General features: G+C 45.5%; 2 protein-coding genes across 2 annotated transcripts in view; both read left to right on the top strand.

Moving 5' to 3' along the window:
* Positions 1–20,239, top strand: part of LOC146199441 (sodium/potassium/calcium exchanger 5-like) — a 56,054-nt gene extending 35,815 nt beyond the window's left edge. Inside the window, exons 3-11 of the mRNA XM_084592128.1 lie at positions 6,135–6,368; positions 7,734–7,817; positions 8,749–8,855; positions 12,179–12,279; positions 12,816–12,906; positions 13,589–13,793; positions 15,506–15,736; positions 16,813–16,914; positions 19,761–20,239. Of these exons, the coding sequence (XP_084448254.1) occupies positions 6,135–6,368; positions 7,734–7,817; positions 8,749–8,855; positions 12,179–12,279; positions 12,816–12,906; positions 13,589–13,793; positions 15,506–15,736; positions 16,813–16,914; positions 19,761–20,083 (1,478 nt within the window). The 3' untranslated portion in view covers positions 20,084–20,239. The remainder of the gene's footprint in view (positions 1–6,134; positions 6,369–7,733; positions 7,818–8,748; positions 8,856–12,178; positions 12,280–12,815; positions 12,907–13,588; positions 13,794–15,505; positions 15,737–16,812; positions 16,915–19,760) is intronic.
* A 3,172-nt stretch (positions 20,240–23,411) lies between these two features.
* LOC146199440 (uncharacterized) lies at positions 23,412–24,092 on the top strand. The gene is given in 1 exon segment (XM_084592127.1): positions 23,412–24,092. A coding segment is annotated over 1 exon segment (681 nt).
* The last annotated feature ends 1,503 nt before the right edge of the window (positions 24,093–25,595 follow it).

The raw sequence follows: 25,595 nt of genomic DNA, 5'->3' as shown, positions 1-25,595 counted from the left end.
CCAACTGAATGCAATACCATATCGGGATATCGTCTCAACGCAGTATAACCGTACCGTACCGTACCGTACCCTACCGTACCATACCATACCATACCATACCATACCATACCATACCATACCATACCATACCATACCATACCATACCATACCATACCATACCATGCCATGCCATGCCATACCATACCATACCATACCATACCATACCATACCATACCATACCATACCATACCATACTGTACCGCCATATCCATCTCATTTGGAGTAACTTGCCAGTATAGATTATTGGGTTAAAATTAATAGTCCTTACATGTCGCCTCCTCTGCTCATACTGTACCGCCATATCCATCTCATTTGGAGTAACTTGCCAGTATAGATTATTGGGTTAAAATTAATAGTCCTTACATGTCGCCTCCTCTGCTCAATACTACCACAACATATTGACACGCCGCATTCTTTATCTTCCCTCTGTGCTGATCGCGAGCGTGTGCCTCCTCGAGGCGAAGAAACCGACGTTCGTCTCCTCGAGGCGAAGAAACTGAAGTTCTTCTGTCGAAGCGGGCCTGCTAGTTTCCTGCCGCACTGTGACTTCTGTTACTCCTGTGTCCCGCGGTGACTTCTGATCAGAGACTTCACACCGTGACATCTGGTGGAGGTGCTGGGTAACGCAACTCATGCTCCGAACACGTCCAACCAGCCGAGACTCCAGCCCTCAAGGATCTCCTACCATCGAGATTACGCCTACCCATCAGAGTAGCCGACGGCTTCGAGGGCTTGATCCTGAATTCGCGCCTCTACAGTTTTCTCGTACTGCGAGGCCGCCACCATCTTCTCCAGCACCACCTTCGGAGACAACACAACCACCCGTAATGACGCAGGTAGACACCACTGCCCCCTCCTTCGTGTTGCAGCAGCCGCGGGAGATACTCATCTTCCAAGTCTTTCCCGGCGACGACCCGGAAGACTGGCTAGATAAATTTGAGCGAGTAGCCCAGTACAATCGCTGGGGCGACGACCAGAAACTGCAGCATGTATTTTTTTCACTCGACGGTGCAGCTCGTACATGGTTTGAAAATCATGAGACTACTATCACAACGTGGAGTTCCTTCAAGGACCTGTTCCTGCAAGCTTTCACCACCGTTTTTCGGAAAGAACGCGCCGAGCTGCTCCTATAGACGAGAGTTCAGCTCCCTAACGAGAGCGTCCTCGTTTACTTCGAGGACATGACGAGGCTATTCCGTCGCGCTGATCCAAACATGTCCGAAGAAAAAAAACTTCGCTATCTCATGATGGGAATTAAGGAACAGATCTTCGTTGGATTAGTGCGATGTCCCCCCAAGACCATCGGGGAATTTTTATCCGAGGCCACTACCATTGAGAGGGCTCTAGAGATGCGATCTAAGCACTACGAGCGGCCGTCCATCCCTATTGCTGCCGCCATCGCGGACACTGGTAGCACTGACGTGCTCCGTGAGACCATACGGGCCATCGTACGCGAGGAGCTTCAAAAACTATTTTCGACGGCAGCACCCCCTCAAGTATCCAGCCTTTCTCAGATGGTTCGGGAAGAGGTCAACCAGGCCCTCAACCCACCCGAGCCACTCCCGACAATGCCACCACAGCAGGCCATGACCTACGCCGCAGTCACTCGTCGTGCCTGTCCACCTCCCAGTCAGCATCCACCTCCCAATCAGCACCAAGCAGCCCCTGCATACACTCGTCAAGCACCTCCCGCTCCAATTTCTCAGGTGCGTCCACGCAAAAGCGACGTCTGGCGCACTCGCGATAATCGCCCGCTGTGCTTCCACTGTGGCGAAGCTGGTCACCTGTTCCGCGATTGCTGTTACCGACGAATGGGTCTGCCGGGATTTAGCGCCGACGCGCGAAAGCCGCAGCGTGGTGAACGACCCCCTGCCATTGACGCGTACTTGGCTGAATCATCCGGAACGCCCTATGACTACTCGCGGTCGCCTTCACCGCGCCAATACTCCTCGCAGACACGGGTATAATGCCGGCCTAACGCGGGTCCGCTCCCCTAGCCCCCATCGGGAAAACTAGACGCGGCAACCTTTGGAGGGAAGGTTGCTCATCGACGAAATTCTCAAGCTCCTCCACCGCTGCAACCGGATGGCCACTCCGTTTCACGACGACACGACGCGCCCCACAATGATCCGCTGCCTCGGCGCTCCAGTTCTCCGACGACACGAAATCAGCTAGTACCACACCGCAGCCGTGACCGGACCCCGCGACGTTCCGGCAACACCACAGCCGTAACCGCCGACCTGAACATTTCAGTGGACGGAACCGACGTGACAGCGCTTGTGGATACCGGCGCCGATTATTCTGTGATGAGTGGGCCTTTCGCCGCCACTCTGAAAAAGGTGACTACACCCTGGACAGGCCCACAAATTCGTACCGCCGGAGGCCACTTGATAACGCCGACCGGTACCTGCACTTCTAGGGTAACTGTGCAAGAAGGAACGTACTCAGAAACCTTCGTCGTACTTGTCCAGTGTTCCCGCGACGTCATCCTTGGCATGGATTTCTTAGCAGAGAATGGAGCCGGTATCGACCTGCAGACTAAGTCAGTGACCTTATCGACTGAGAACGCAATACACAGTGCTTCAGAGCGACCGACAGCACTGCACATCCTTGATGATCACGTCACTATTCCGCCCCGTTCCAGCGTGATGACGTCTGTGGCTGCGAATACACTGCGAAACTTTGAAGGTGTCGTGGAGAGTAAACAGATCTTACTTTTCGAACGCAGTCTTGCTGTAGCCAGGGGAGTCGTCCGCCTCGAAGACGGCAAAGCAGACGTCCTACTCACAAATTTTGGCGGTGAGCACCAGCATTTATGCACTGGGACTGTAGTGGCCCATATTTGCGGTATCACGCATGTTCGAAAAGCCTCTGGACTTGCTACGCTGTCATTGACCGAAATGGAGAGGCCTACCACCGATTTACACTTCGACATTAACCCTGCGCTTTCTCAACTGCAGCATCGCGAAGTGAACCAGCTCCTCCAGCGCTATCGGGCGACCTTCTCCAACTCTTCACGTGTTGGCAGAACCGATCTCGCCAAGCATCGCATTATTACGGATGATACCGTGCCACCTCTCAGACAGTCACCTTACCGAGTGTCTCCGACTGAACGCGCCGCTATCACCCGCCAAGTGAAAGAGATGCTTCGCGACGATGGCATCCAGCCCTCGCGGAGTCCATGGGCTGCACCTGTCGTTCTTGTGAAGAAAAAGGATGGTACGCTGAGGTTTTGTGTGGATTACCGCCGGCTAAACAAAGTTACAAAGAAAGGCGTCTATCCCCTGCCACGCATCGACGATGCTCTGGATCGTCTCTGCTCCGCGAAATATTGCTCTTCAATGGACTTGAAATCCGGATACTGGCAAATAGAGGTAGATGAGAGGGACCGCGAGAAAACGGCGTTTATTACTCCGGATGGGCTCTACGAGTTCAAGGCTATGCCCTTTGGTCTCTGCTATGCTCCGGCTACTTTCCAATGGCTTATGGACACCGTACTTGCAGATATCAAGTGGCAGACATGTCTCGTTTACCTTGACGACGTTGTGGTCTTCGCTCCAACGTTCGAGGAGCACCTTCGGCGCCTTGAAACTATTTCGTAAGCCATAACATCCTCTGGCCTTACGTTAAAGAACGAGAAATGTCATTTTGCTTATACGGAGCTCAAGTTCTTGGGGAACGTCGTAAGCCACGCTGGTGTCCTGCCGGATCCAGAGAAAACCACAGCTATTGCCAACTTCCCTCCGCCCAAAGACCAGAAAGCTGTTCGACGATTTCTTGGCTTATGTGCCTACTACCGGCGCTACGTCAAAGATTTCGCTCGACTCGCCGAGCCCCTAACACGTCTGACAAAGACAGACACGCCTTTCACTTGGGACGCACCACAGGAACAAGCATTCAAAGAGCTTCAACGTCGCCTACAAACACTTCTCATATTGGCTCACTTCGACGAAAACGCCGACACGGAGCTTCACACCGATGCAAGCAACATAGGCCTGGGCGCTGTTCTAGTTCAAATCCAGGGCGGCCAAGAACGTGTAATCGCTTACGCCAGTCGCTGTCTATCTAAAGCGGAATCGAACTATTCCGCAACAGAGAAAGAATGTCTAGCCATTGTGTGGGCGACGTCGAAGTTCCGGCCAAACCTTTACGGGAAACCATTCAAGTTAGTAACTGACCACCATGCCGTATGCTGGCTTGCAACCCTAAGGGCCCTTCAACCCGTCTTGTAAGATGGAGTCATCGATTACAGGAATTCGACATAACTGTCACGTACAAATCTGGCCGTCAGCATTCGAATGCAGACTGCCTCTCACGGGCCCCTGTAGATCCCCCCGCATATGAAATTCCTGATGAGGCCATACTGCTAAATGCTATCAGCACAGAGTGCCTCGCTGAAAGACAATCTACAGTTCCCGAACTTCGTCACATCATGGACTATCTAAACGGTACATGTACAACCGCTCCGAGAGCTTTCAAGCGTGCTCTGTCATCGTTATGTGTGCGCAATGGTGTCCTCATGAAGAAAAACTTTTCCGCCAGCCAAACGCCGTACCTGATTGTTGTACCTATGTGTCTACGTGATGAAATCTTACAAGCTTGCCACGATGAACCAACCTCTGGACATTTGGGAGTCACCCGCACGCTTGCAAGGCTCAAGGAAAAGTACTACTGGCCTCGACTTCACTCAGACGTTTCACACTATGTGAAAACGTGTCGCAACTGTCAGCGTCGTAAGGTGCCGCCGACTAAGCCCACCGGACTCTTGAAGCCAATAGACCCACCGTCGAGGCCTTTCCAGCAGATTGGCATGGACACGCTGGGACCATTTCCCCTTTCACACTCCGGTAACCGGTGGGTCATTATTGCCACGGATTACCTTACACGATACGCGGAAACCTCCGCTCTACCCAACGGTACTGCCTTAGAGGTTGCAAAGTTTTTCATCAATTGCGTTGTCCTGCGCCATGGCGCACCGGAGATTTTGATTACTGACAGAGGAGCCGCATTTACAGCCGAATTGCTGCAGCAGATTTTAATTCACAGTCATACTGAACACAGGAAGGCAACACCTTACCATCCTCAAACGAACGGCTTGACCGAACGCTTGAACAAAACACTCGCTGACATGCTCTCAATGTACGTCGACGTAGAGCACAAAACGTGGGATGAAGTGCTCCCGTACGTTACCTTTGCATACAATACAGCGGTCCAGGAAACAACGAACATGACACCTTTCCGTCTGGTCCATGGCCGCGAGGTGACCACAATGCTTGATGCCATGTTACCACATCTAGACGACGGCAACCAACAACCAGATGTTCACACCTTTCTGCACCTCGCCGAAGAGGCCCGTCAGCTGGCCAGGCTGCGAATTCAGAATCAGCAACGCCGCGATGCCCAACGATACAACCTCCGACACCGTGACGCCCGGTACACAGCTGGAGACCGTGTCTGGGTTTGGTTTCCTGTACGTCGACGAGACCTCAGCGAGAAACTGCTGTGTCGTTACATTGGCCCGTACAAAGTGGTAAGCCAAGTTGGGGACCTAAACTATGAGGTTGTTCCTGATGGATTTAAAAAGTCCCGACGCTCCACGCTCCCGGACGTGGTCCCCGTGGTCCGCCTGAAACCGTATTACGACCGATAGTGTTGACTCTTTCTGTGCGTGAGCAACTGCCCTTCGTGCAATGTTTTTTTATCTCTACCCACACTCCCAGCATCGGGACGATGCTTCTAGTACCCGGGGGGGCAATGACACGCCGCATTCTTTATCTTCCCTCTGTGCTGATCGCGAGCGTGTGCCTCCTCGAGGCGAAGAAACCGACGTTCGTCTCCTCGAGGCGAAGAAACTGAAGTTCTTCTGTCGAAGCGGGCCTGCTAGTTTCCTGCCGCACTGTGACTTCTGTTACTCCTGTGTCCCGCGGTGACTTCTGATCAGAGACTTCACACCGTGACAATATCATACTACCTCTTTTCCTCTAATTAGGGGTATCTTGCCATGTAGATTGTTATCATTATTAATCATCTTTGAATATCGCCTCTCCTTCGCATCCGTGCCATAATGTGCCGTACCTCACTATATCATACTGCAGCCCAGACGACGGCAGCCAAGGCTGTGCGGGTGCAGGACTGTCCCACTGCTGCTGGCGGCGGTGGGGAGGCAGTCGGCGGCGGCCGGTCCGAGTTCCCGACTGACCTGTTCAGCCAGGCGCAAAGGCAGCGGGGCTGGGTGGTCTTACACCTGCTGGCCACCGCGTATGCCTTGGCGCTGCTGGCGATAGTCTGTCAGAAGTACTTCGTCCCGTCCCTTGAGGTCATGACCGACTGTGAGTAGCACTCCTACTCTGCACGGAGATTTCATTTTTGTTATTACCACAAGCGCACTCCGGGTACTAGCACTGAAACATTTATGACCGTTTCTTAATGTGAATACCTGAACATTGCTGTGCGGCATTAAACATGCACTGAACACATAGGCTTTGCGCACGCTGTATCTAAGAATTTGATATGAGCCTTGATTGCTTTTCGCTTACCGCATGACACATAGTGCATCACTGTGCTTTTATCTGCACTTTCTGCACCCCCCCCCCCTCCCCGCTCCCCAAAAAAGAAGAATGCTTGCCTTTGTCGCTGAAAATACACGCTAGATATTCACTACTGGCTAATAAATACTTCAGTGCTGCTACACTGAGGAGCTTAATCAGCAAAAAATATTGTAGAGTTTCAACTATTCTTGAACCACGTTTCACGAGCGCTAGCCATCGGCCGCAACCGCAGTCGCCGCTGTCACTTCGACCTGGGCTCGCTTCCGCGCTTTGTAAGCTTCCTGGCAACGGCTAGTCTGACTTAATGTGCGATGGTCTCGGAAGCCTTTCTGGCATGGCTTCTGTCTTGGTGTTTTGCGAAGTGATGTATGTGTATGACGTATTCAGCCAGGTTAAATGAAGGAGCAGCGCAGATTGAACATCATGAAGACGACGATGTTCAGTGCACATCGCAATACATTTAGTTTTGCACAAAGCGTGATAGGCTGCGACGATGTGTATTGACATTCCCTGAAGACTGCTGCAACGGAAGTGTCGGGTGGCGTTCACTAAAAAATAAAACACAACCAAAAGGAAGTCAACAAAGCTATATGTTTTTTGAGTATACATTGCAGTGCATAAATTAAAATGCATATGCAATAAATTAGTTCTCTGGATTAAACTTGATTGCAGTAATCCGCTGATCATGCCTGTTGCGTCCGTCGCGCCATATTTAGTGCGTTGAATCAAAACCTTTTTACGGATTTACGCCGCGATGATTTTTCAAGTTAACTTATTCAACGCCGCAAAGATGGCGCGACGGACGGCATCGATGTATTACGTTCTTTACAGTAAGTAATTTTAATCCATAAAACTAATTTATTAATATTGCATTTCAGTTCCCGTATTGCGCTTCATGCTCAAATAAAACGTAAGGTTGTGTTTTATTTTTGAGTGACGCCACCCGGCACTTCCGTTGCAGCAGTTTTCAGGGAATGTCAATACGCATCGTCGCAGTAGAGAATGTTGCGTCGGTCATCTCAGCCCAAAAGGATCGGTAGCGAACTAAGAGAGGTTGATGGCCTCCATTCTGAACTGGAATTGAAAGTAGCACAAAAAATAAAGTGTTAAATATGTACGTAATGAAATTGTCCCTATATTTTGCAGACTTTCGAGTCCCTAGTGACGTTGCCGGCGCAACCTTCATGGCCATGGGTACATCGGCACCAGAACTGTTCTCATCGGTGTTCGGTACGTGGTAATAACACCTGATAGCAGTTGAGCCGAGAAGCTCGTAAACTATTCATTCTGACTTTTTTCACGCCGATTTGCTTTTTGGCATCCTGTTTGAGCTTTTCCTGTAGTGCCACCTTAAATGTACCAGAATGTTGGCCGGAAAAGGCAGCGGGCATTGGTGCAACGTGACTGGTTAACGCTTAGACGACATCGGCTACCAAAAAACAAACGCAGCAAAGACCGACCCCGGCGACTGTATAAAGACCATATTTTAATTTCTAATTTGTTTCTGCATTTGAACATCGGAAACGCTTGCACTTGCGTAAACATCAGTAGCTTTGCTGAACGGTGCATGCACCACGTGAAAGTTGCTGGTGCTGACAAATAAAATCAATAAGCGATAAGCAGGAATTAGGCAACTTTCCTTCGTGGGAACAGCATGTCCCGCATTAGTTACACTGCAAAACGCCAGCACATTGCTTTGTCAGCGCATATCGTCGTTTTGTCGTTACTGTGCCTTTTTTATTGATCTGCAAAAACTAGGTTAACTTCATTTCCAAACCGCAGTTTGTGATTCCAGAGTGACAATAACAACCGCATGCTGTTTTCTTCAGCAATATGTACGAAGACAATGTTTTTATTTCGCTCCGTAGGACATCAAAATCATCTGTAACTTGTCGAAAAAGAAATATTGTGAACAGCGAATCAAGGAAGAGTATCTCGTTCATTCATTACACGCAAGTTCATTTGCCACACATGCTCAGCTTAAGTCGAGCCTCCTATTTGTGAACTTAGAAAACGTACTGTGGTCTTATAACTTGCAATAGCACTGCGCAAGCTTAGAATGAAAATAGTATGATCGTTGTTATAAACAATTTTCCCAGATTTACTGCCGTTGTTATAAACATTATTATGCTAACTGCTGTTCTTTTCTGTCCCTAAAAAGGCCTTTTCGTCAGCGAGGGCGATATCGGAGTGAGCACCGTTCTGGGTTCGGCAGTCTTCAACATTGTAGGAGTGACTGGCATAATCGGGCTCATCATATGGAAAAAGGTGCGCTTATTTGCAGGACACGACACAAAGTGTTTCCGAGCTCCACGGTTTTTTAGATTGAATACCTCCGGTCACACCGATGTTATCGTGCTTTTCTTTTGTTTGGTTAGTACAGATAAGACAATACCACAGAACGGAGGCACTTTTGTTTTTTATTGTTTGTCAAGATAAACAAGGGCTTTCCCGGAAGCGCGATCGACACTAAGAGATTATTTCGAGAGCAAATCACGATTTGTACACCTAGGGGAACAAAAGACTGATGGTAGGCCAAACAAAAATTCTTGCCGACTTGAACAATGATGTAGACTTGTCTTTCACCCTGTTAAAAGGAAAGATTATAGTTGGCATTATCACTGTTCCTTAGGCTGTCATTGCACCCCCCATAAGAAAATAAACCCTATCTGAAAGCGATAAACTAAGGTGGGCAGCAGGGTGTGCATCGTTGTGAGAACTAGTTAATGCGTAACTTGTTTTGACAACGTCTCTGTTAGAGCGCAGATGCAGACAGGCACATTAGACAAGAAGACCAAGAAACACAGCGATAACTAACAACTGCAGTTTGAAGGAATGTTGAGTGAACGACATGTGGGCGGATATCTGACCATTTCATTTTCAATTTCCGTTCAATGTTTTATCCTCTTGCAAAAGGGAAGCGAACTCAAAAGGTGGCCTTGCCTGACAAAGACCTCAGCACCTATATACAGTTCGCACTATATTGAAAAAAACAAAAACAAAATGAAATGGGATTGTAGATATCAGCGCTCGGTAAGAATACCAGGGCGTATGCCTTGATTAGAATTCAATGGTGAACTTAAACAGCAATACATTTTTCAGCAAGCAAATAGTTACTTGTCATAGGTCACAGAACATACAAAGAAAGTTAAGCCGAAATCGAAACAATCATGAGATAAAGGATCAAGTTTGCAGAAGTGTGCGAAAACTGCAAATAAATCGAGAGGGGCATTTTATTAGAACTTATTTTTACTAATTATCAAATATTGTTTGACGTTTTCACTGAACCACTTTATAGAAGAATTCAAGCAAAAAGTCAATGTAAATAACCAAGGTGTACGAACATGGCAACATAGTGTCTGTGTGTAAGTAGACCACATTTTTAGAACTAGTTTTCCCAGCATTCTAAAGTTGTTCGTTTCGGAACAATTGTTGAGAATATAGTCATATACTTGTTTTTTATGAATGTGTTAATATAGTCGGAGCGAATATATGTCAAATATTCTTCAAGAATGCTATATTTAAAGAACAGAGGCCCTGTCTCGCTAACATGCTAATTTCAAGTATGGCGCTTTATGCATGGTTCAGTACCTCAAATTAAAATTAATAATTAATTCAGTACCTCAAAGCTGCACTGCACTACGAGACACATCGTATTGAAGGGCTCTGCATTGATTTCGACCACTTTAGCTTCTTTGGTTGTTTAACGTGCACTTTTATTGCGTGTGAGCGGGGAGTTTTGTAGCAGAAGCGGTGTTTGTTTTACTGTATTATGACCCCTAAAATGCTTGTTGGGAACCATCTGCTTATAGCCTTACAGCCTGAGTTATGCAAAGCTGCAGTGGATGAAGGCGGATATGTGTTCAAAATGCAGTCGCAGTTATTATCTGAAACAGCCAGCAGGTAGGTGCGTGCATGAATCACATCAGGTTTAGGGTAGTAAAGCTCAATAAAATTAATCTACACAGACTCACCCAGAACAACCGTAATAACCTCTACGACAGTACATTTCCATCAAGTGTCTAGCCCTTAAACATTTACCTCCCATCTCTTTCAAGGCAATGGCTTGATGTGAAACTTGTCACCTTATAAGCATATTGTGAATACTTAAACTATGTACTCGGTCAGCCCTACGCCAGGGAAAAACTTTCATTATGTGCGGCAGGCTGTGAAAAGTTGGTTGGTTGGTTTATGGGGTTTAACGTCCCAAAGCAACTCAGGCTATGAGGGACGCCGTAGTGGAGGACTCCGGTAATTTCGACCACCTGGGGTTCTTTAACGTGCACTGACATCGCACAGCACACGGGCGCCTTGCTTTTCGCCTCCATCGAAAAGCGGCCGCCGAGGCCGGGATTCGATCCCGCGTCCTTGGGAACAGTAGTCGAGCGCCGTAACCGCTGCGCCACCCCGGCGGGCTGTGAAAAGTGGAGCTACCTGAGCCGCTATGAAACTGCATTTTACATTCGACATCAAGGCTGAGAAATTCGAAGAAAACATATGTTTTTAGAATCATGACGTGTTTAGAATCATGACGTGTTTATGGTCGCAGAATTGCTAGGAAGGACAACACGTGCTTTGATCCGCAAGCCTTTACAGTTTTGCATTGACGCTTATATATACAAATGTACTAGTGTCTAAAAAATAGAATCATTTGTAGGTATACATGTCATCAGAGTCCAAACGTTTCGTTGAATATTTCATTTTCTAACAGTGTAGACGTGAACTACCTCGTTGGGAGTGCTGTGCACTCGCATATCGAACGTTCAGGTGCGTACTATCCAGAGCTTGTCAAAGTGGCGCATTTACGTCCTGTCACTGCGAATAGCAACAATTAAGAGAAACAGCTCCATTTCAGACAGTACTAGTGAGCTTTTTGCAAGCACTCCGGAACAACGTGCGGCATGATGTTCGCTGTTCAGTATCGCTCCTTCCTCAAGGCCCGAAAGACGAGAGACCTACATTTGTCTTTTTCACGTGTTTTCAACAAACATATCATAAAATGACCAAATTTTGTGATTTTAATAAAACATACTGAAACCATTCAGGCACAAAAATTTGAGAACCTAAAGTGGAAGGGGGAGAGAAGCATTCTGATTTTGTCCCATACCTCGTGGTAACTATGACTGAATTACTTTCAAGCATGTTTTGATAACGTACTCAGATGTTTTTTTTACTTCATTTTTTTGTTTCCCAGTTTGTTCCTGTCCTTACACGCCTTGTATTTATATTATTCGGTTGATCCCGTGTCTTTAGCGCCTGGAAGATATTTAACGTGTGTAGAAGAAGGATTTAAATCATCAGTCTGAGCTTATTAGCGGAGCGGTTTTTCATTTTCAATGTTATAATGTCGTCCCGTCAACAACTTATCTTAATGTCACGATCACAATTCACTATAGTTTACTGTCCTTTTTTAATTATGCAGGCTTCAGAAAATGCACAGATGGACTCTTAAAAGGCGGTGGTCGCATTTGTTCTGATATTATTACGTTTTAGAAGGGATCATCTTGATAAATGAAACCGTATGTGCTCTGAACATATTCGTTAATGTGAATGACAGGGACATTTTTCGTGGCATTGCAATTTCTCATCAGACAGTGGACATCAGCTGGTACCCGGTAACCAGAGACTGCATCATGTTCGCTATCACTGTCCTGGCCCTGGTGGTTTTCGTCTGGGACAACAGCGTCACTTGGTGGGTCATTCGCTGAATTAACAGCAGCGGTGGCAAGCAGAAAATCGGGTGACGTAGCCATGGTGATGAAGTGGGGTGCTTGTTCGCAGTACCTGCTTGTCGATGCATCGCGATCTCAAATAAATTACTGGCTTAGTGCAATGCCTTAAGAACAAAACATGAGAATGTTGGGATTTTCACACGTAAATTTGGTTTGACTGCAGTTATTTCTGTGTGCCTACTGACACATGACTGGACGCAGCTTCTCAATCTGACCGCTTTATAATCTCCTCGGCATTCAGCAAGTCTTGCGCCTGCAGAGGCAAAAATTGTGTCAGCCTCGCCATGGTTGTTAAGCTGTTGCATGGGTGCTTAGTTCACAAGTGAAAACTAAACAAATGTTTGCACCCTTTGCGTATAAGCCCCTAGTGCAGAATGGTAGCGTCTGTAGATAATATTTTCGTTTATACATCGTTGCTACATTTGGTCATTTTGAAAAGGCTTCTCATATATACACAAGAGTTCCTTTAATTTTAACTTCTGCTGTCTTTTTTCAGGTGGGAAGCTTTAATCATGTTGCTCATGTTCATCATGTATATAGTCTACATGTCATTCGACTCGCACATCTCTAAGTGGTCTCTGCGCAAGGTGAGAATTTTTTGCAAAGGAGATGGGTAGCTAGATCTACAAGAACTGCATGCCGCTTGCATGAATTTCAACTAATACGCAAGGCCCCGAAAACGACAGATAATTTCACGTGGCAATATGACTGATTTCTCACTAACAACTGGACTTTTCTGTTGACTACATAAGCAGGAGATAAGACTGGAAGCTTTGCGACTGCTTTATTGAGTGAGATATCTCTTATGTAGTGAACTATGCGAGGATATTACGAAGACGAGGATGAACTAGGCGAGAATATCACGAAGATGAGGAGAAGAACGACGAAGTGCCGCTGCGCTGTTCGAGCTCGCTTGTGGAGACCTAGACTAGCTGTGTTCTTATGTGGTTCGCTGTTCAACTTCGAGGGTGCTATTACCCCTGTTAAAACACAGTAAAACCCCCTTTCACTTCATATATATTTCCAGTGCGCAAGTGAAGGGAGTGTAATTATTCATGATTGAACTTACAAAATCTAACACTGCTGTAACGCGAAATTGTTTAATTCTGAGCAACTGTAATGGTATGCAAGCGAGATCATATTGCATGCTGCGGAGGTGCACACATTGTCACGCAGGACGAAGAAAGCTCATGCTGAATTACGCCTAAAACTGCCCCAGCTGGAAACAATATTCAAGCTCCACAGGTGTACATGTTTGATTTCTTTTAGGTTGACAAACTGATGATGTCTCGACGGGTGACAACCCCATCAACAACAAAACTAAAAGCTCCGGAAGAAAAAACACCCCTTCTCACAGCACAGACAGTTATCTACGTTGAACGAGCTCTAGAGAAAGGGGACAACTCTGACAGTGATTCCCTCCTGGACGGCTCCTCGGTGTCGGAGAATGAGAACATTCTCCTTAGCGGACACGGTGCGTAATGTTGGTTTCATAGTGGAGAGTTCTGGAATCGTTGCGACAACCTGGGGAGCATTAATATGTATTGACATCGAAACACCAGCACCCGCGTTCCAACTAGGGACCCTCCATACCAACGCCAAATTTGGGGTGCTGCCAGCTCAAATAGAAGTGAGGCGAGCGGGCGCCAGGTTCGATGGGCCGGCCACACAGCGCAGATAATGGCCGCTTAATTTAGCGGGTCGTTGCCGCTTTCTGGAGCACTCCACTATGGTAGCTTTCTTTTTTTATTTATTTGTTCTTTCAATCCCTCTTTCCTCCCTTCCTTTACGGCTTGGTTCAGGTGCCCCTCAGAAGTGGGACAGATACCTCGCCTTTCGTTTCTTCTAGACCGATTTATAATTTTACTAATATAGAAACACCTAAAGTTTAGTAGAATGATCCCAAGGATTTGCTTGTAATCTTTACAGCGTGAAGGAAATCAATAAAACAAACATTGCAATTCAGCCTAGCGTCTCATACTAACAGAGCTATCGCTCGACATTTGGTTCGGCAGCGTTGAACACCTTTAGTTTAGTTTTTCTTTAGTTGGGGCTTAAAATGAGCGAACAGCTAAACGAAGTATATACACATAAAAAGTCGCTTGGGCCACAGTGATAAAATTTAATCGGTTAAATGCCGCATCAAAGCCTTTTAGAATTTATTCCTGTCTCACTTGATTCGGGACTGGAACAACCTTCATAAAGTACACGCTTATTCCTATAACAACCATTAATTTGCTTACAAATTATCTAATTGGTTATTCTGATGTTTCTAATAAATAATAGATGCACTGTTTGGTTGTTTTCGATTGAAAGCATAGTATGTTTGCCCGCGAGTTCCGTTGTTCCCGTAATACATTTATTTTGTCATATACCCACGCCCGTATTTAACGCCTGACCAGATCCCTGAAGGTGTTACTAATTAATAAGTAAACAGAACGTAAATGAGTTCATTTTCTTTATGTTTTCATTGAGGGTACAAATGCATCAGTTAAGAAATTACCTTGGAAATGGTAATACGTTGTCTTTGCCAAAAGTAACCAGGCTGCACGGTTTACTCCTTAGCCCTGTAGTTACGCGTTCATAGGACATGCCAAATTATTAATCACCTTTACGGAAAGAACGCCCCGCACTCGTATCTGTGAAGACCATTTTCCGCCTTTTGGACTAGACAAATGGCTTAAAACATGGCTGAGAAGCAAACCCTGCAGCCTGGGTACTTTTGGCAAAGACGGTACATATATATCGTGCCAGAAAATTAGTTTCCAAAACCGTGCTTTTCCCCTTTCGTTAAATGTTTTTAAAACGCATTTAAACCAATTTCTGCCAAGTCAGTTTTTAACAGTTTTAAGGTAATGTCAGTTTTCTTTTCCCAGACTGTTTCTTCCGGTTTCTGTTGTCATCCTGCTGACTAACTAGAAGCCTTTAGTGTAGTTCGTTCCTTAGCATTCGCATATTCCATTTATGGTACTGGCATTTGCCTGCATCTGCAAGTACTGCCATTCAAAGACACCGTTCCCAATAAAATTTTGCTTTGTGGCGAGAAAGGGGCCAAAATTAATTAGGCATTCGCACAATCTGCGGATTACATACCTGCTCGTACTAATTAGTTCGGTTAACTCTCGGTTCACCAGTCCTCAGTTCCCACATATATCTGCTTTTGGCTGTTTATCTACGATGCCGCAGTCCGTAAGATGGAAGGTGGTGAGACATTCAGCGCCTGGTCGTTGCCCACGGGCGGCTCCCTGACTCTCCTCGCCTGGCTGGTCGTTTGGCCCGGGCTCCTGTTGATGAGCCTTACTATACCCGACTGCCGTAAGCCACATCTTCGCATGTGGTTCCCCATCACGTTTCTGGCAGCCATTGCATGGGCAGGATTGCTTTCTTACTTCTGCGTCTGGATGGTCACCGTCATCGGTAAGTGAACTTGTCCATGACAGGCTCGCTAGAACTCCCCACACATAGTATGCTTCAAGGCAAATAGAAACACTTCGTGCCAAGAAAGACACAGATAAAGCTTTTGCAAGGAATAAATGCGCTTGACGAAATTTTAGCTCTGTGTTACGATAATGACATGAATGAGTGTCAGCGTAGCAAAGCACTCAAAAGGTCATGAATAACCGTAGAAATTCATACGCATAGAGAAGTGACTGTATAGAGTGACTGTATAGTTAACGAGTAATCAGGTATGAGACCGTCATTAGTTTTTCATCTCAGCATGCGATGGATCCACAGCGATAGACTGAGAGAATCGAATACTATTAAATTCGAAGAAAATTGCGTTGATGAAATTGGAATAGCGAGAATACCTTCCCATCGCTTTCAAAAGTAATTTGTTCCCAGGAATTTCAGCGGCCATGAGCAGGGGTCTATTGGTGGTGAACGATTATAAGTTCGAACTACATATAGGCGAGAGGAGGCGGGAGTGACGCTTGATATTGCATGGAGTTTATGTACAGAAGATGAATGTAACAAGGGAGTACTAAGCAAAATGCATGAAGTGGAGCACGAAAGCTTCAGAGACTCCTGTTCTAGGAGGATGTTGAAAGCCGCATTCTTGTGTATCTTATTTGTTGTTGCTACACAGCGCGGTAGTTTCTACGCATTTCCGAGTGGTGCATATCGTCGTTTCGGTCAGTTGAAGCTGCTAAAACCAAGACAGACTATTATAACTTCAATCAGGATTGATAAAAAGAGAAACGAATCTCTGCGCGCCTGAATTATTTAGTAAAGTATACGTATGGAGTAAAGTATGGAGTATGGAGTATGGAGTACGTTTAGTAAAGTATACGTATACGTCTATTTTCACATCCTCCCCAAGATTTAACAAAGATTACCGTAGCAATGCTGCTTCCTTTGTTGCCCTTCGTCTTCGTTATTACATGTATGAGCCTCTGTGCCTTGAGTACGCGTCCGCTAACTGGGCTGATAAAACATTTTCGCGAGGCAGTCTCTTTCGATAGGGCAATGCCGCGAATTTCTATTCTACGCAGGGGATACCTTCGCGATTCCGGAGACCATATCTGGAATAACTCTGTTGGCCGTTGGCACAAGTATGCCGGAAGCCATAACCAGCGTGATCGTTGCCAGGAACGGTAATGAAATAGATTTGTCTCATTCTTAGCTCTAGTGTACGCAGCGTTGGTGCCTGCTGGAGTGTTGTTGGTGTCATGGACAGCTCTGTCCTGGATTTAGTTCATATGTCCTGCCTTTTAACCTCGGAGTAGGGATCTTAAATTCATACTCAGCCTGCTTTTTGTTCTTCAGTTTATTGTACATTTACCTATACCTGCCACGCTCACAAGTTAGTTATTCTTTGCGAATGATTGAAGCTTTGGCTTCTTAGTTTCACTCTTATTGAGCTTTCAGGAGCTTCCTACATCCAGTAGGCGGCAATTGATTTAGAGTGTCGGCAGAGGGATTAATAAGGGCATGCAAGGTAGTTACTACTTCTTTTCTTGAAAGTTGGAGGACTACATCACCAATAAAGGCCGGAATACTTGTATGTATATATATGTTTATATGAATGTATAAAGCAGACTGCGCAATGTTGAGCGTAGATATGTCTCGCACACATATGAACCTGTATATTTTTATGTATTAAACAGACCTAGCAAAAGCTCGACTTCTTTCTGCTTTTTGATAAATTCTGTGACTATAGCGGTAGCTCATAGAATGTTATTGAATGAATTTTGCGCAGTCAGAAAATAGAAAAAAAAATACAATTTAAATGGCGTTAAGCACAATAGCAGTCTATTTTTTTTCCTCAAAGGAGGCTTATTACAACCAAAAAAGTCCATCGCTTTTTTCCTTAAGAAGTCCGTTACTCTTACCCTTACATCTGCTCGGTGCAATGCACGCAGCGAAGCTAAGACCTTGAATATTTTCCGACCTTTTCTGTTACCACTGAAGGGGGAATATTGGCGTCGAGTAGAACGCGCTTCCGTTTTAACTTCTATATCTACGACTTCACAATCAGTAATTTGCTTCTTGAATTCGCACCTTTAAAATATCTTCGCGTCATTGAGACCTCTGGAGCGTTCAAGGTCATTTATCACATTCTTTAGGACAAGTGCGCCGAAGGCCGGAGGCGAGTACATTTACCTATAAGTGTCATGAAATGCAGCGCTTGTGTTCTTTGAGTTCTCACTGAATAGGCATGCGATGGAATATAGTGGGCTCTTCCTGCGACAGCAAACAAAACAAAAATGGTACAGAACTTAAGCTCCGCCTTTAGGCGCGACTCTGGCGTTTACACAACCTTCTCTAATTTTAATGAACGTTCTCTTGAGTTTTCCGGACATTTGTACGAAATTTAGCAGCCATGAAATGTTAGTTCTATAGGGTTAAAGGCACGGTTCACCGAAACTCTGGCTTCGGCGGCCCTCGCCGGCGTTGGCTTTGTGAGAAAAAAATCACGAGCATAGCGATGGCAGGCGATATCTGGCCGCCGACATAGCCGAGCATTAACTGAACGTACGGTTGCCTTACAATACGTTTGGCAGGAACTGCCAACATGGGCCTCTCCGTTCATATGGGAGGGTGATATCAGAATCAGCCTGCCAGGACCCGGCCTTGCATTCACGTTGCCCGTAGGCCACGCAGACATGATCATGGTAGCCTACGCTATCGCGTCATACCATTAAAAGCGGGGCTTAGGTGTCCTTCCCACATTTTGTTTGTAGCGCAAATGAATTTACGTAATTTCTAACTTGTGGCCTAAATCTAAGGAAATGTCTACAAGAAGCGAGGACCGTCTATATTCGTTTTAAGGTTGCAGCAGACAAAAAATTTTGCGGTTGCGTTTGGTCATTTCAGACAAATAGTGACTCCAGCTGGTATGTCCGCTGCGTGCTGTATGCCACTTTTGCCCACGGCTGTAGATAAGTGCGTGGTCAAGGATTAGTGTGTCTTGTTCCTCGCCCAATGGTACTGAAAGGTTCTTCGATTTCCATCTCACCCCCCGCCACGGTGGTGCAGTGGTTAGAGCGTCGACTTCGTTGCCCTAAGATGCGGGATCGAATCCTGTCCGCGGCGGTCGCTTTTCAATGGGGGCAAAAAGCAACGCGCCGGTGTGCTGTGCTATGTCAGTGCACGTTAAAGAACCCCAGGTGGTCGTGATTTTCGTAGCCCACTTGTAGGGCGTCTCTCATAGCCTGAGTCATTTTGGGACATTAAACCCCAATGAACCAAACCAATCTCACCATCCCATCTCAAATGAGAAGCCCTGGTTGGTAGCGCCATCATGTCCTATGGCCTTGGAACGTCACATATCCAGCCTACCAAACGGTGTCAGACCATGTCCCTAGACAACTATCCCCCGCCAGACCATGTCTGTCATGCCTGCGTCCGATGTGAGATTTTTCTCTGGAATGGGTACTTTAAAACTAGATGTCCAAATTTAGAAACTGCAGAGTATGTATAGAAACTAACCTGTTAGCACTGTGCTGACATGCCCACAACAGGGCACTGAAGGTAAGAAACATCTTTAGCAAGATTGGAGATTCGGAACAACCGGTGAACTATGTTCGCAACGGAAATGAATGAGCATTGTGCTATGCCAGTTTTCGAAAACATGCACTTATTGCATCATTAATTTTTTTCTCTCTTTCTTAATCCGGTGACGCATATTAACGGCATACATATTTAACATGTGTATGTTTTTAGTTTGTACGGTATGTATAACCTTTAGATCTAATAACTATACTACAGTATAGTTTGGATTCTCGGGGAAACCTGTGTATTATAGTGCCAACAATGCTATCATTTTTCTTTTTTGCTTTCGTCCACTGTTCTTCATCCACCTGCCCTTAGGTCTCCGCCACCATGTGTACAGTGCACTTTGTTCATCACCATAAAAAAACAGTGTATGTGAGCTTATGAAGGCACTGATGCTCTGTACTGTTACTGCGTGGGCCTATCGGCCGCATTTGCTACGCAGGTCTGGGGAACATGGCCCTGTGCAACCTGCTGGGCAGCAACGTTTTCGACATCCTCTTCTGCCTGGGCGGGCCGTGGTTCGTCAAGGCTGCTTTCTTCTCCCCCGAACACAGTGTGTTCTTCAGCAGCGCCGGTGTCAGCTTCAGCGCCGCCGTCCTTCTCACGCTTGTCCTGGTCCTCTACTTGTTCCTGGTGGGATTCCGCTGGAAGCTGGACCTCCGCATTGGTCTCACGTGCTCGGTGCTTTACGCCGGGTACATCGTATTCGCCTGCCTCTACGAGATGAACGTGTTCGGGGCTGTAAACAACCTCGCCTGCCTGTAATGGATGCTTTTATGTTTCTCAGACCTCTCCGTGTGGGATCAGAAACGTTGTTAATATACAGACGTGCCAAGTCTGCTGTGAAGCAACCCGAGGTCTATGCGCTGAAGGCGATGAACGTAACAATAACACTAAGAAAACCTGCGCCATGATTGAAAAGAATTGCCATTTAGAAGCCACACGTTGCCAAGTTGTGCGCAGCGACAGGTCCTCCAAACGGTTCGGTAATGGTTTAAGCTGCACTGGTATAGCGATTTCAGAAAAATACCCTTAAAACGCACTGTATATCTGTTAAAGTACGTATATATATGAGTTGCAAGTTTATCTATAAGGAGTTTATTTATCAAGTGTGGTAAAATACGTTAGTTTTGTGTGCATGAAATAAGCTCCCGCAATGTAACCTGGCGGAGAAACCGACTGACAGCTAGGATAGTGGGGACTAACGTCAAAATACCTAACATATATGTATATCCTTGTGTGACTGCGTCTGTAACGCGCTCGAATTGAGGTCCCGCTGAATATGCTTGCCATTTTCTTCTGGGAATTTAATCCTCCTTGCTTTAACCTCATCAAGGTACCTGGTTTCAGCATTAAGTCTCAGGCCTGATTCTGCGCCATCCACTTCGCGGATTTTTTTCCTTCTTTTTTTTGAAGAGTACAGTTACTTACCTGCTGAAGCAAGGGAGCGTTAAGGGTAACGCACGCGAGTTAACAATTTGAAAGAGACAAAAAATAAAAGAGAAAACGAGTGGCTCCATGCTTCAATCTTTGTGAGTGTATAAATGTTTGAAACTTTGTTGAGATATTTTGTGCTATGGGCTCTCGACTGAGTAAGTTGTACTCACTCGTTTGACGCTCCTTTGTAGGATTGCCATATTGTGCTCATTACTATGTTTTAGCAGCCTGCTTTTTCAGCGGCCGTGTTGCATAGGGATGCATTTGAAATGGATTTCAGTTTTTTATGTGATTAGAAGAGGCATAATGTGACAACAGAACCCCACAAAAGCAGCAAACGCCCTCTAGTGGAACTCAGAAGCAGGCGAGTTCCCATGCCGATGATATTCTTCGCCAGTCACCGCTTGTGGCGGTTAACCATTTGTTGTGGTATGCAGTCACTGGCGAAGACCAAACTTCAACGAGCCAATGGTCTCGTCGATTTCCACGGACAATTCCATATTGCAACTGTGTCGCGTTATAACAGTGACCAGTGCCAGATGATTAAATAGATCCAAAATGAAAAATGTATGATGGTTCTTGATATAATATGGAACAAAAAATAAAATTGTTTACCCTATCCTTTAGTGATCTGTGTCCTTCGACTGGTACGCCAGTGGCTTGTAGAGAAACAGCGCATAGAGAAAGGACTAATGAAATGCCCATTTATGGCATCGTGGATGCTGTCTACAAGCTTATTTAATTCAACCCGTAGTGTCTATGGTTGTAGCCCAATTCGTCATTTATATAGGCTGTTTTAACCAACTGAAAAAAAAAAGACAACGCCCATAATGTTTCCGGCGTGCTTTAGATTGGTTTTATCATTTCCCGTTGTTTCTCTAAATTCTCCATGCAGCCAAAAGCAGAAACGCAGCCTCGCAGGTGGGTGCAGAGAGTAAAACGGATGACCGTGAGCATGAAACAGTTCAATTTAAAACTGGTCCATGGGGCGCATCAGCCTAAGCACTTGTGCGGCGATGAGAGGGTGCACCACGCGATCCATTACGCCTCATTATGTATCTTAATCACTGCGACAACCAAATAAGCGTGCAGTGCAACCCACGGCATTGACTTCCTCAGCGCCAATACAAACATTGTTGCGCAGTTTCTTCATTCTTTTTATCTTTCACTATTTAGCTCTGTAAGGCAACAGTTATGCTATGCACTGTATTGTCATTGCCCTGCCCCGCTAACACGGATAAGTTCTTGAGGAGTGCGTGAGGTTAAAGCGCCGGGAAGGAAAAGCTGAAATAGCAACAAATTCCTTTAGCAAGAAATTAAGGAAGCCGCATTAGCATCACTTGCCCACTTTGGTGCCTCTGAAATTGACTTTACAGATTTTCACCACTCCCCGAATTTCTGACACTTGCAATGGTACGCACACAATGTAAGGACTCGACCACGGCAATTTTACGCCATACCGTATACAGCACGTTCCGTCGCGAAGGTCATGTGGAAAGGTCACGTGGTTGTAACTTCACGACCGTTTAGAACAATCAGGATATACGGGGTGGGGTTGAAGCCTGATAGGTCAATAGCGCTAATACGTCATATAAATAAATGAGCTCGATGAAATTTTGAAACATTCCACATTCAGATAAATGAACGGTTGCACTGCAGCCATAATTTGCGACGACTTTCTTATGCTATTTTAAAGAATAAAAGTAAATGGCTAAATATTCGCAGTGGCTTATTCATTTTGAACTGAATTAGACGAGAGATATCTAGATCTTGCATGATTTTGCTTGGTTCAGCGACTTTTTGCAATCTACTCGTTGATATAAGGAGTATTCACGTCACAGTTGCGGCCATTTTGTGGTGAAGGCAGCACAGCGAAAGGCTGCAGACATGTCTAATCGCCTTATCGCTGCCTGCTCTGGCTCGGGCTGCAGAAGCTATAATCAGCAACACAAAATTGCGCCCTTGATCCAATTAAATACCTGTATGACTTGTCATTGGGGCGTAAAATTAAATTTTAATCACAACTAATTCACAGTGATTAAGACCTCCATTTTGTGGTGTAGTTAAACTCAATATAAGCTTTTCAACAATATATAAGGATGCCAGCGTAAAGGTCATGTTTAATCACAATAACAAATTATGTTAATTAATTAGGATCTACAAACGGTCCATTGCAAGCAAAAGTGACGGATGCTCCCTCTGCGAACTGATTATACAGATAAAAATCGTGTGACACCACGAGATTTTGTTCGTCTTGTTCTAACTGGGTGTAATTGCTGCTTTTTCAGAAGCTGCTTGCCTGATACAAACTTTTTTGTGGCTATAGACCTGGTGCGCTGGAGCTTCAGCTGTACATGTGAATCTATCTATTTAGCCTATATATATTTAGCCTGCGTGGATGATAGCTTCGTGTTACTGCTAGCGTGCTGGTAATCGCCCATGCAGAGATCGCATGAGCTACTGATGCGTCTTCCTCAGTACATTGCAGTTTTGCTTTCACCTCAGCAAGAAGTCTGCTTGTGCGTTTACTGCTCGAATGCCTCTATTTGCCATTCTGCATTGCAAAGAATAACGGAGGATGCCTGCACACTTGATGAATTGAAACACTTGTCTATTGAGCTCACCGTCGGAGTAATGGTGGTTGGTTGATTGCGAGATGTGTCCGAAAAAAGACGGCTTAACTCTAACAACATTAGGAGTGCCTGAAGCAATCGAAATCACGTACGCCGTATGGGAAAACGGCAACCTCATGAAAAAGACAGCACAGACGAGTGCATTTGGGGAAGGGCTTTCTACCTGGATTAGCTATTCGATTCCACATGTATACATCAGGAAGATCCATACTCGAGCTATACATGACGCAAAGAAGTGTGAAAATCAGGGGTGTGCGGTGAAGAACTTTGACTTTGCAGAGAACTGGACTGCAGTATTACCCGACGAGATACAATCGTACCACTGACACTAAAAGCAGGTCTTTGTCTTTACCTGCGTTGTCATCACTGAAAAATTAACGCGAAGCTTTGCTGCGGTCAGTGACGATATGACGCATGACGCACCCCATGCCTGCTTCGCATTAGGCAAAATGCATGACTGGCTCAACCATGACCTTCATCAAAATAATGCCACATACGCGAGCGACCGGGCTGCAAGCCATTTCAAAAACAAAGATCAACTGTATGAATTGTGGAAAAAGGACTATGTCTCCTTAAAGTGGTTGTTCTCTGCCACAGGACATGAGAAAAACGCCTGCGACGGCATTGGTGGATTGGTGAAACCCCCGGCGTCCCTCAACAACCTTAGAGCAGACAGCACCACTGTGACAACATCTGTATCTTAAATAGTCTCTAACCTATCCGGAAGTCTGAAGAACGTGCCACTGATCTTTGCGCCTGCAAACGAACTTCAGCAATTTCGTGAGCACAAAAAAGATGAGTAGAAAAATTTGCACCTGTGACAGGGATACACTCATGGCATATGCGGTTCGCTGCACAAGGCAATACGGTGCCAAGAAGGTTTATTCTGTGGCCCGAACGGCCGCGACCTCCATGAAAGAAATAAAAATATTTTGAAATGAATTCGTGCTATCATCGCGGTTTACGCTCGCCTAAAGTTCTTTATATACGCTACCTCACATTTATCGTTCATAAGTGGTAGTCTTTCTCCACTGCCAAGGAGAAATGATATACTACATGTAGAAAGGACTCTTCAAAGCAAACTATGTATAGTTACAGTGCAAGTTGATTGAAAGGAGAAATCAGCCACGAGATCGTTCTGTTCGGTTTTGAGTTCATTTTTTGCTTTCATGCGATTTGGTTTTGGTCACAAAAATTCTGGATAACCATCGCTGAAAATTTAAAAATTTTGGTTATTCCGTGAAGGGGTTAAAAATATCTCTGACTTGGCATTTTGAGAAAAAGTAAAAATGTCAAAGGGCGTAGTAGCTTTTTTACAAACGTTAATCAAGTTCTTTTGCCGACTCTTGAAAAGTGATACGTTTGGGCTAAAATAACCTGATTAGAAACAATATAATGCAACATGTTTTTCTATATTCTTGTCGGCATGTCTTCTCAGCACTTCCTGTAAAACGTTGAAGAAAATCGGCGGTGGGGCTTTTTGTATTTTATTCCTAAAAAAGTCCTACACTTAAAGATCCAATATTTGGCATTGTATTTGTTATGCTTGCGTTCGCTCGCTAGCAATGAAAATCAGTACGATTCTTTATTACAGAAGTACCTAATAACTGCGTAGATTTAAAGACGCTACGAATTAAAGTCGAGGAGGGAAAAAATTCCAAAATATAGCCTACTTTCGTGTTTTAGCTGTTTTTTCAAATCTTTTACATAAGACACTAACTTACTCAGAATGGCGGAAACAAGCTTGTTTTACTCATTACCGCCTGTAAATCCAACTCGCAAAATATATTCCTAGTGAATTGCAGAAATCCACTCACACGTCGTTGCAAAATCCAGACATGACGCTACTGATTGATGATTGATTTATAGGAAGGGAAAGGCGCGGTAACTGTCTCACTTGTTTGGTATGGACACCTCAACCGCGCCGTAAGGCAAGGGAGGAAGGTGGAAGTGAAAGTGGAAAGAGAGAAAGAGGAACCATAGTGGAGGGCTACGGAGTAATTTCGACCACCTGGGGATCTTTAACGTGCGCTGACATCGCACAGCACACGGACGCATCCTAACGATATGCATGAAAATGCTGCCTGTGCACTGACATCGTTCATATTTTTTTTTCTCTGGAAGTTTTACTGTTAGGACCAAAATAATTTCACTGTTATATTCAATACCAGGCGCATGCCATACATACAAACCAAGGAAAACAAAAA

This window comes from Amblyomma maculatum, chromosome 2, assembly GCF_055883805.1.
Source record: "Amblyomma maculatum isolate TAMU_Amacu chromosome 2, ASM5588380v1, whole genome shotgun sequence".
Classification (NCBI taxonomy): Eukaryota; Metazoa; Arthropoda; class Arachnida; order Ixodida; family Ixodidae; genus Amblyomma; species Amblyomma maculatum.
Note: the sequence above shows the minus strand (reverse complement) of the source record. Positions and strands in the feature narration are given on the sequence as shown.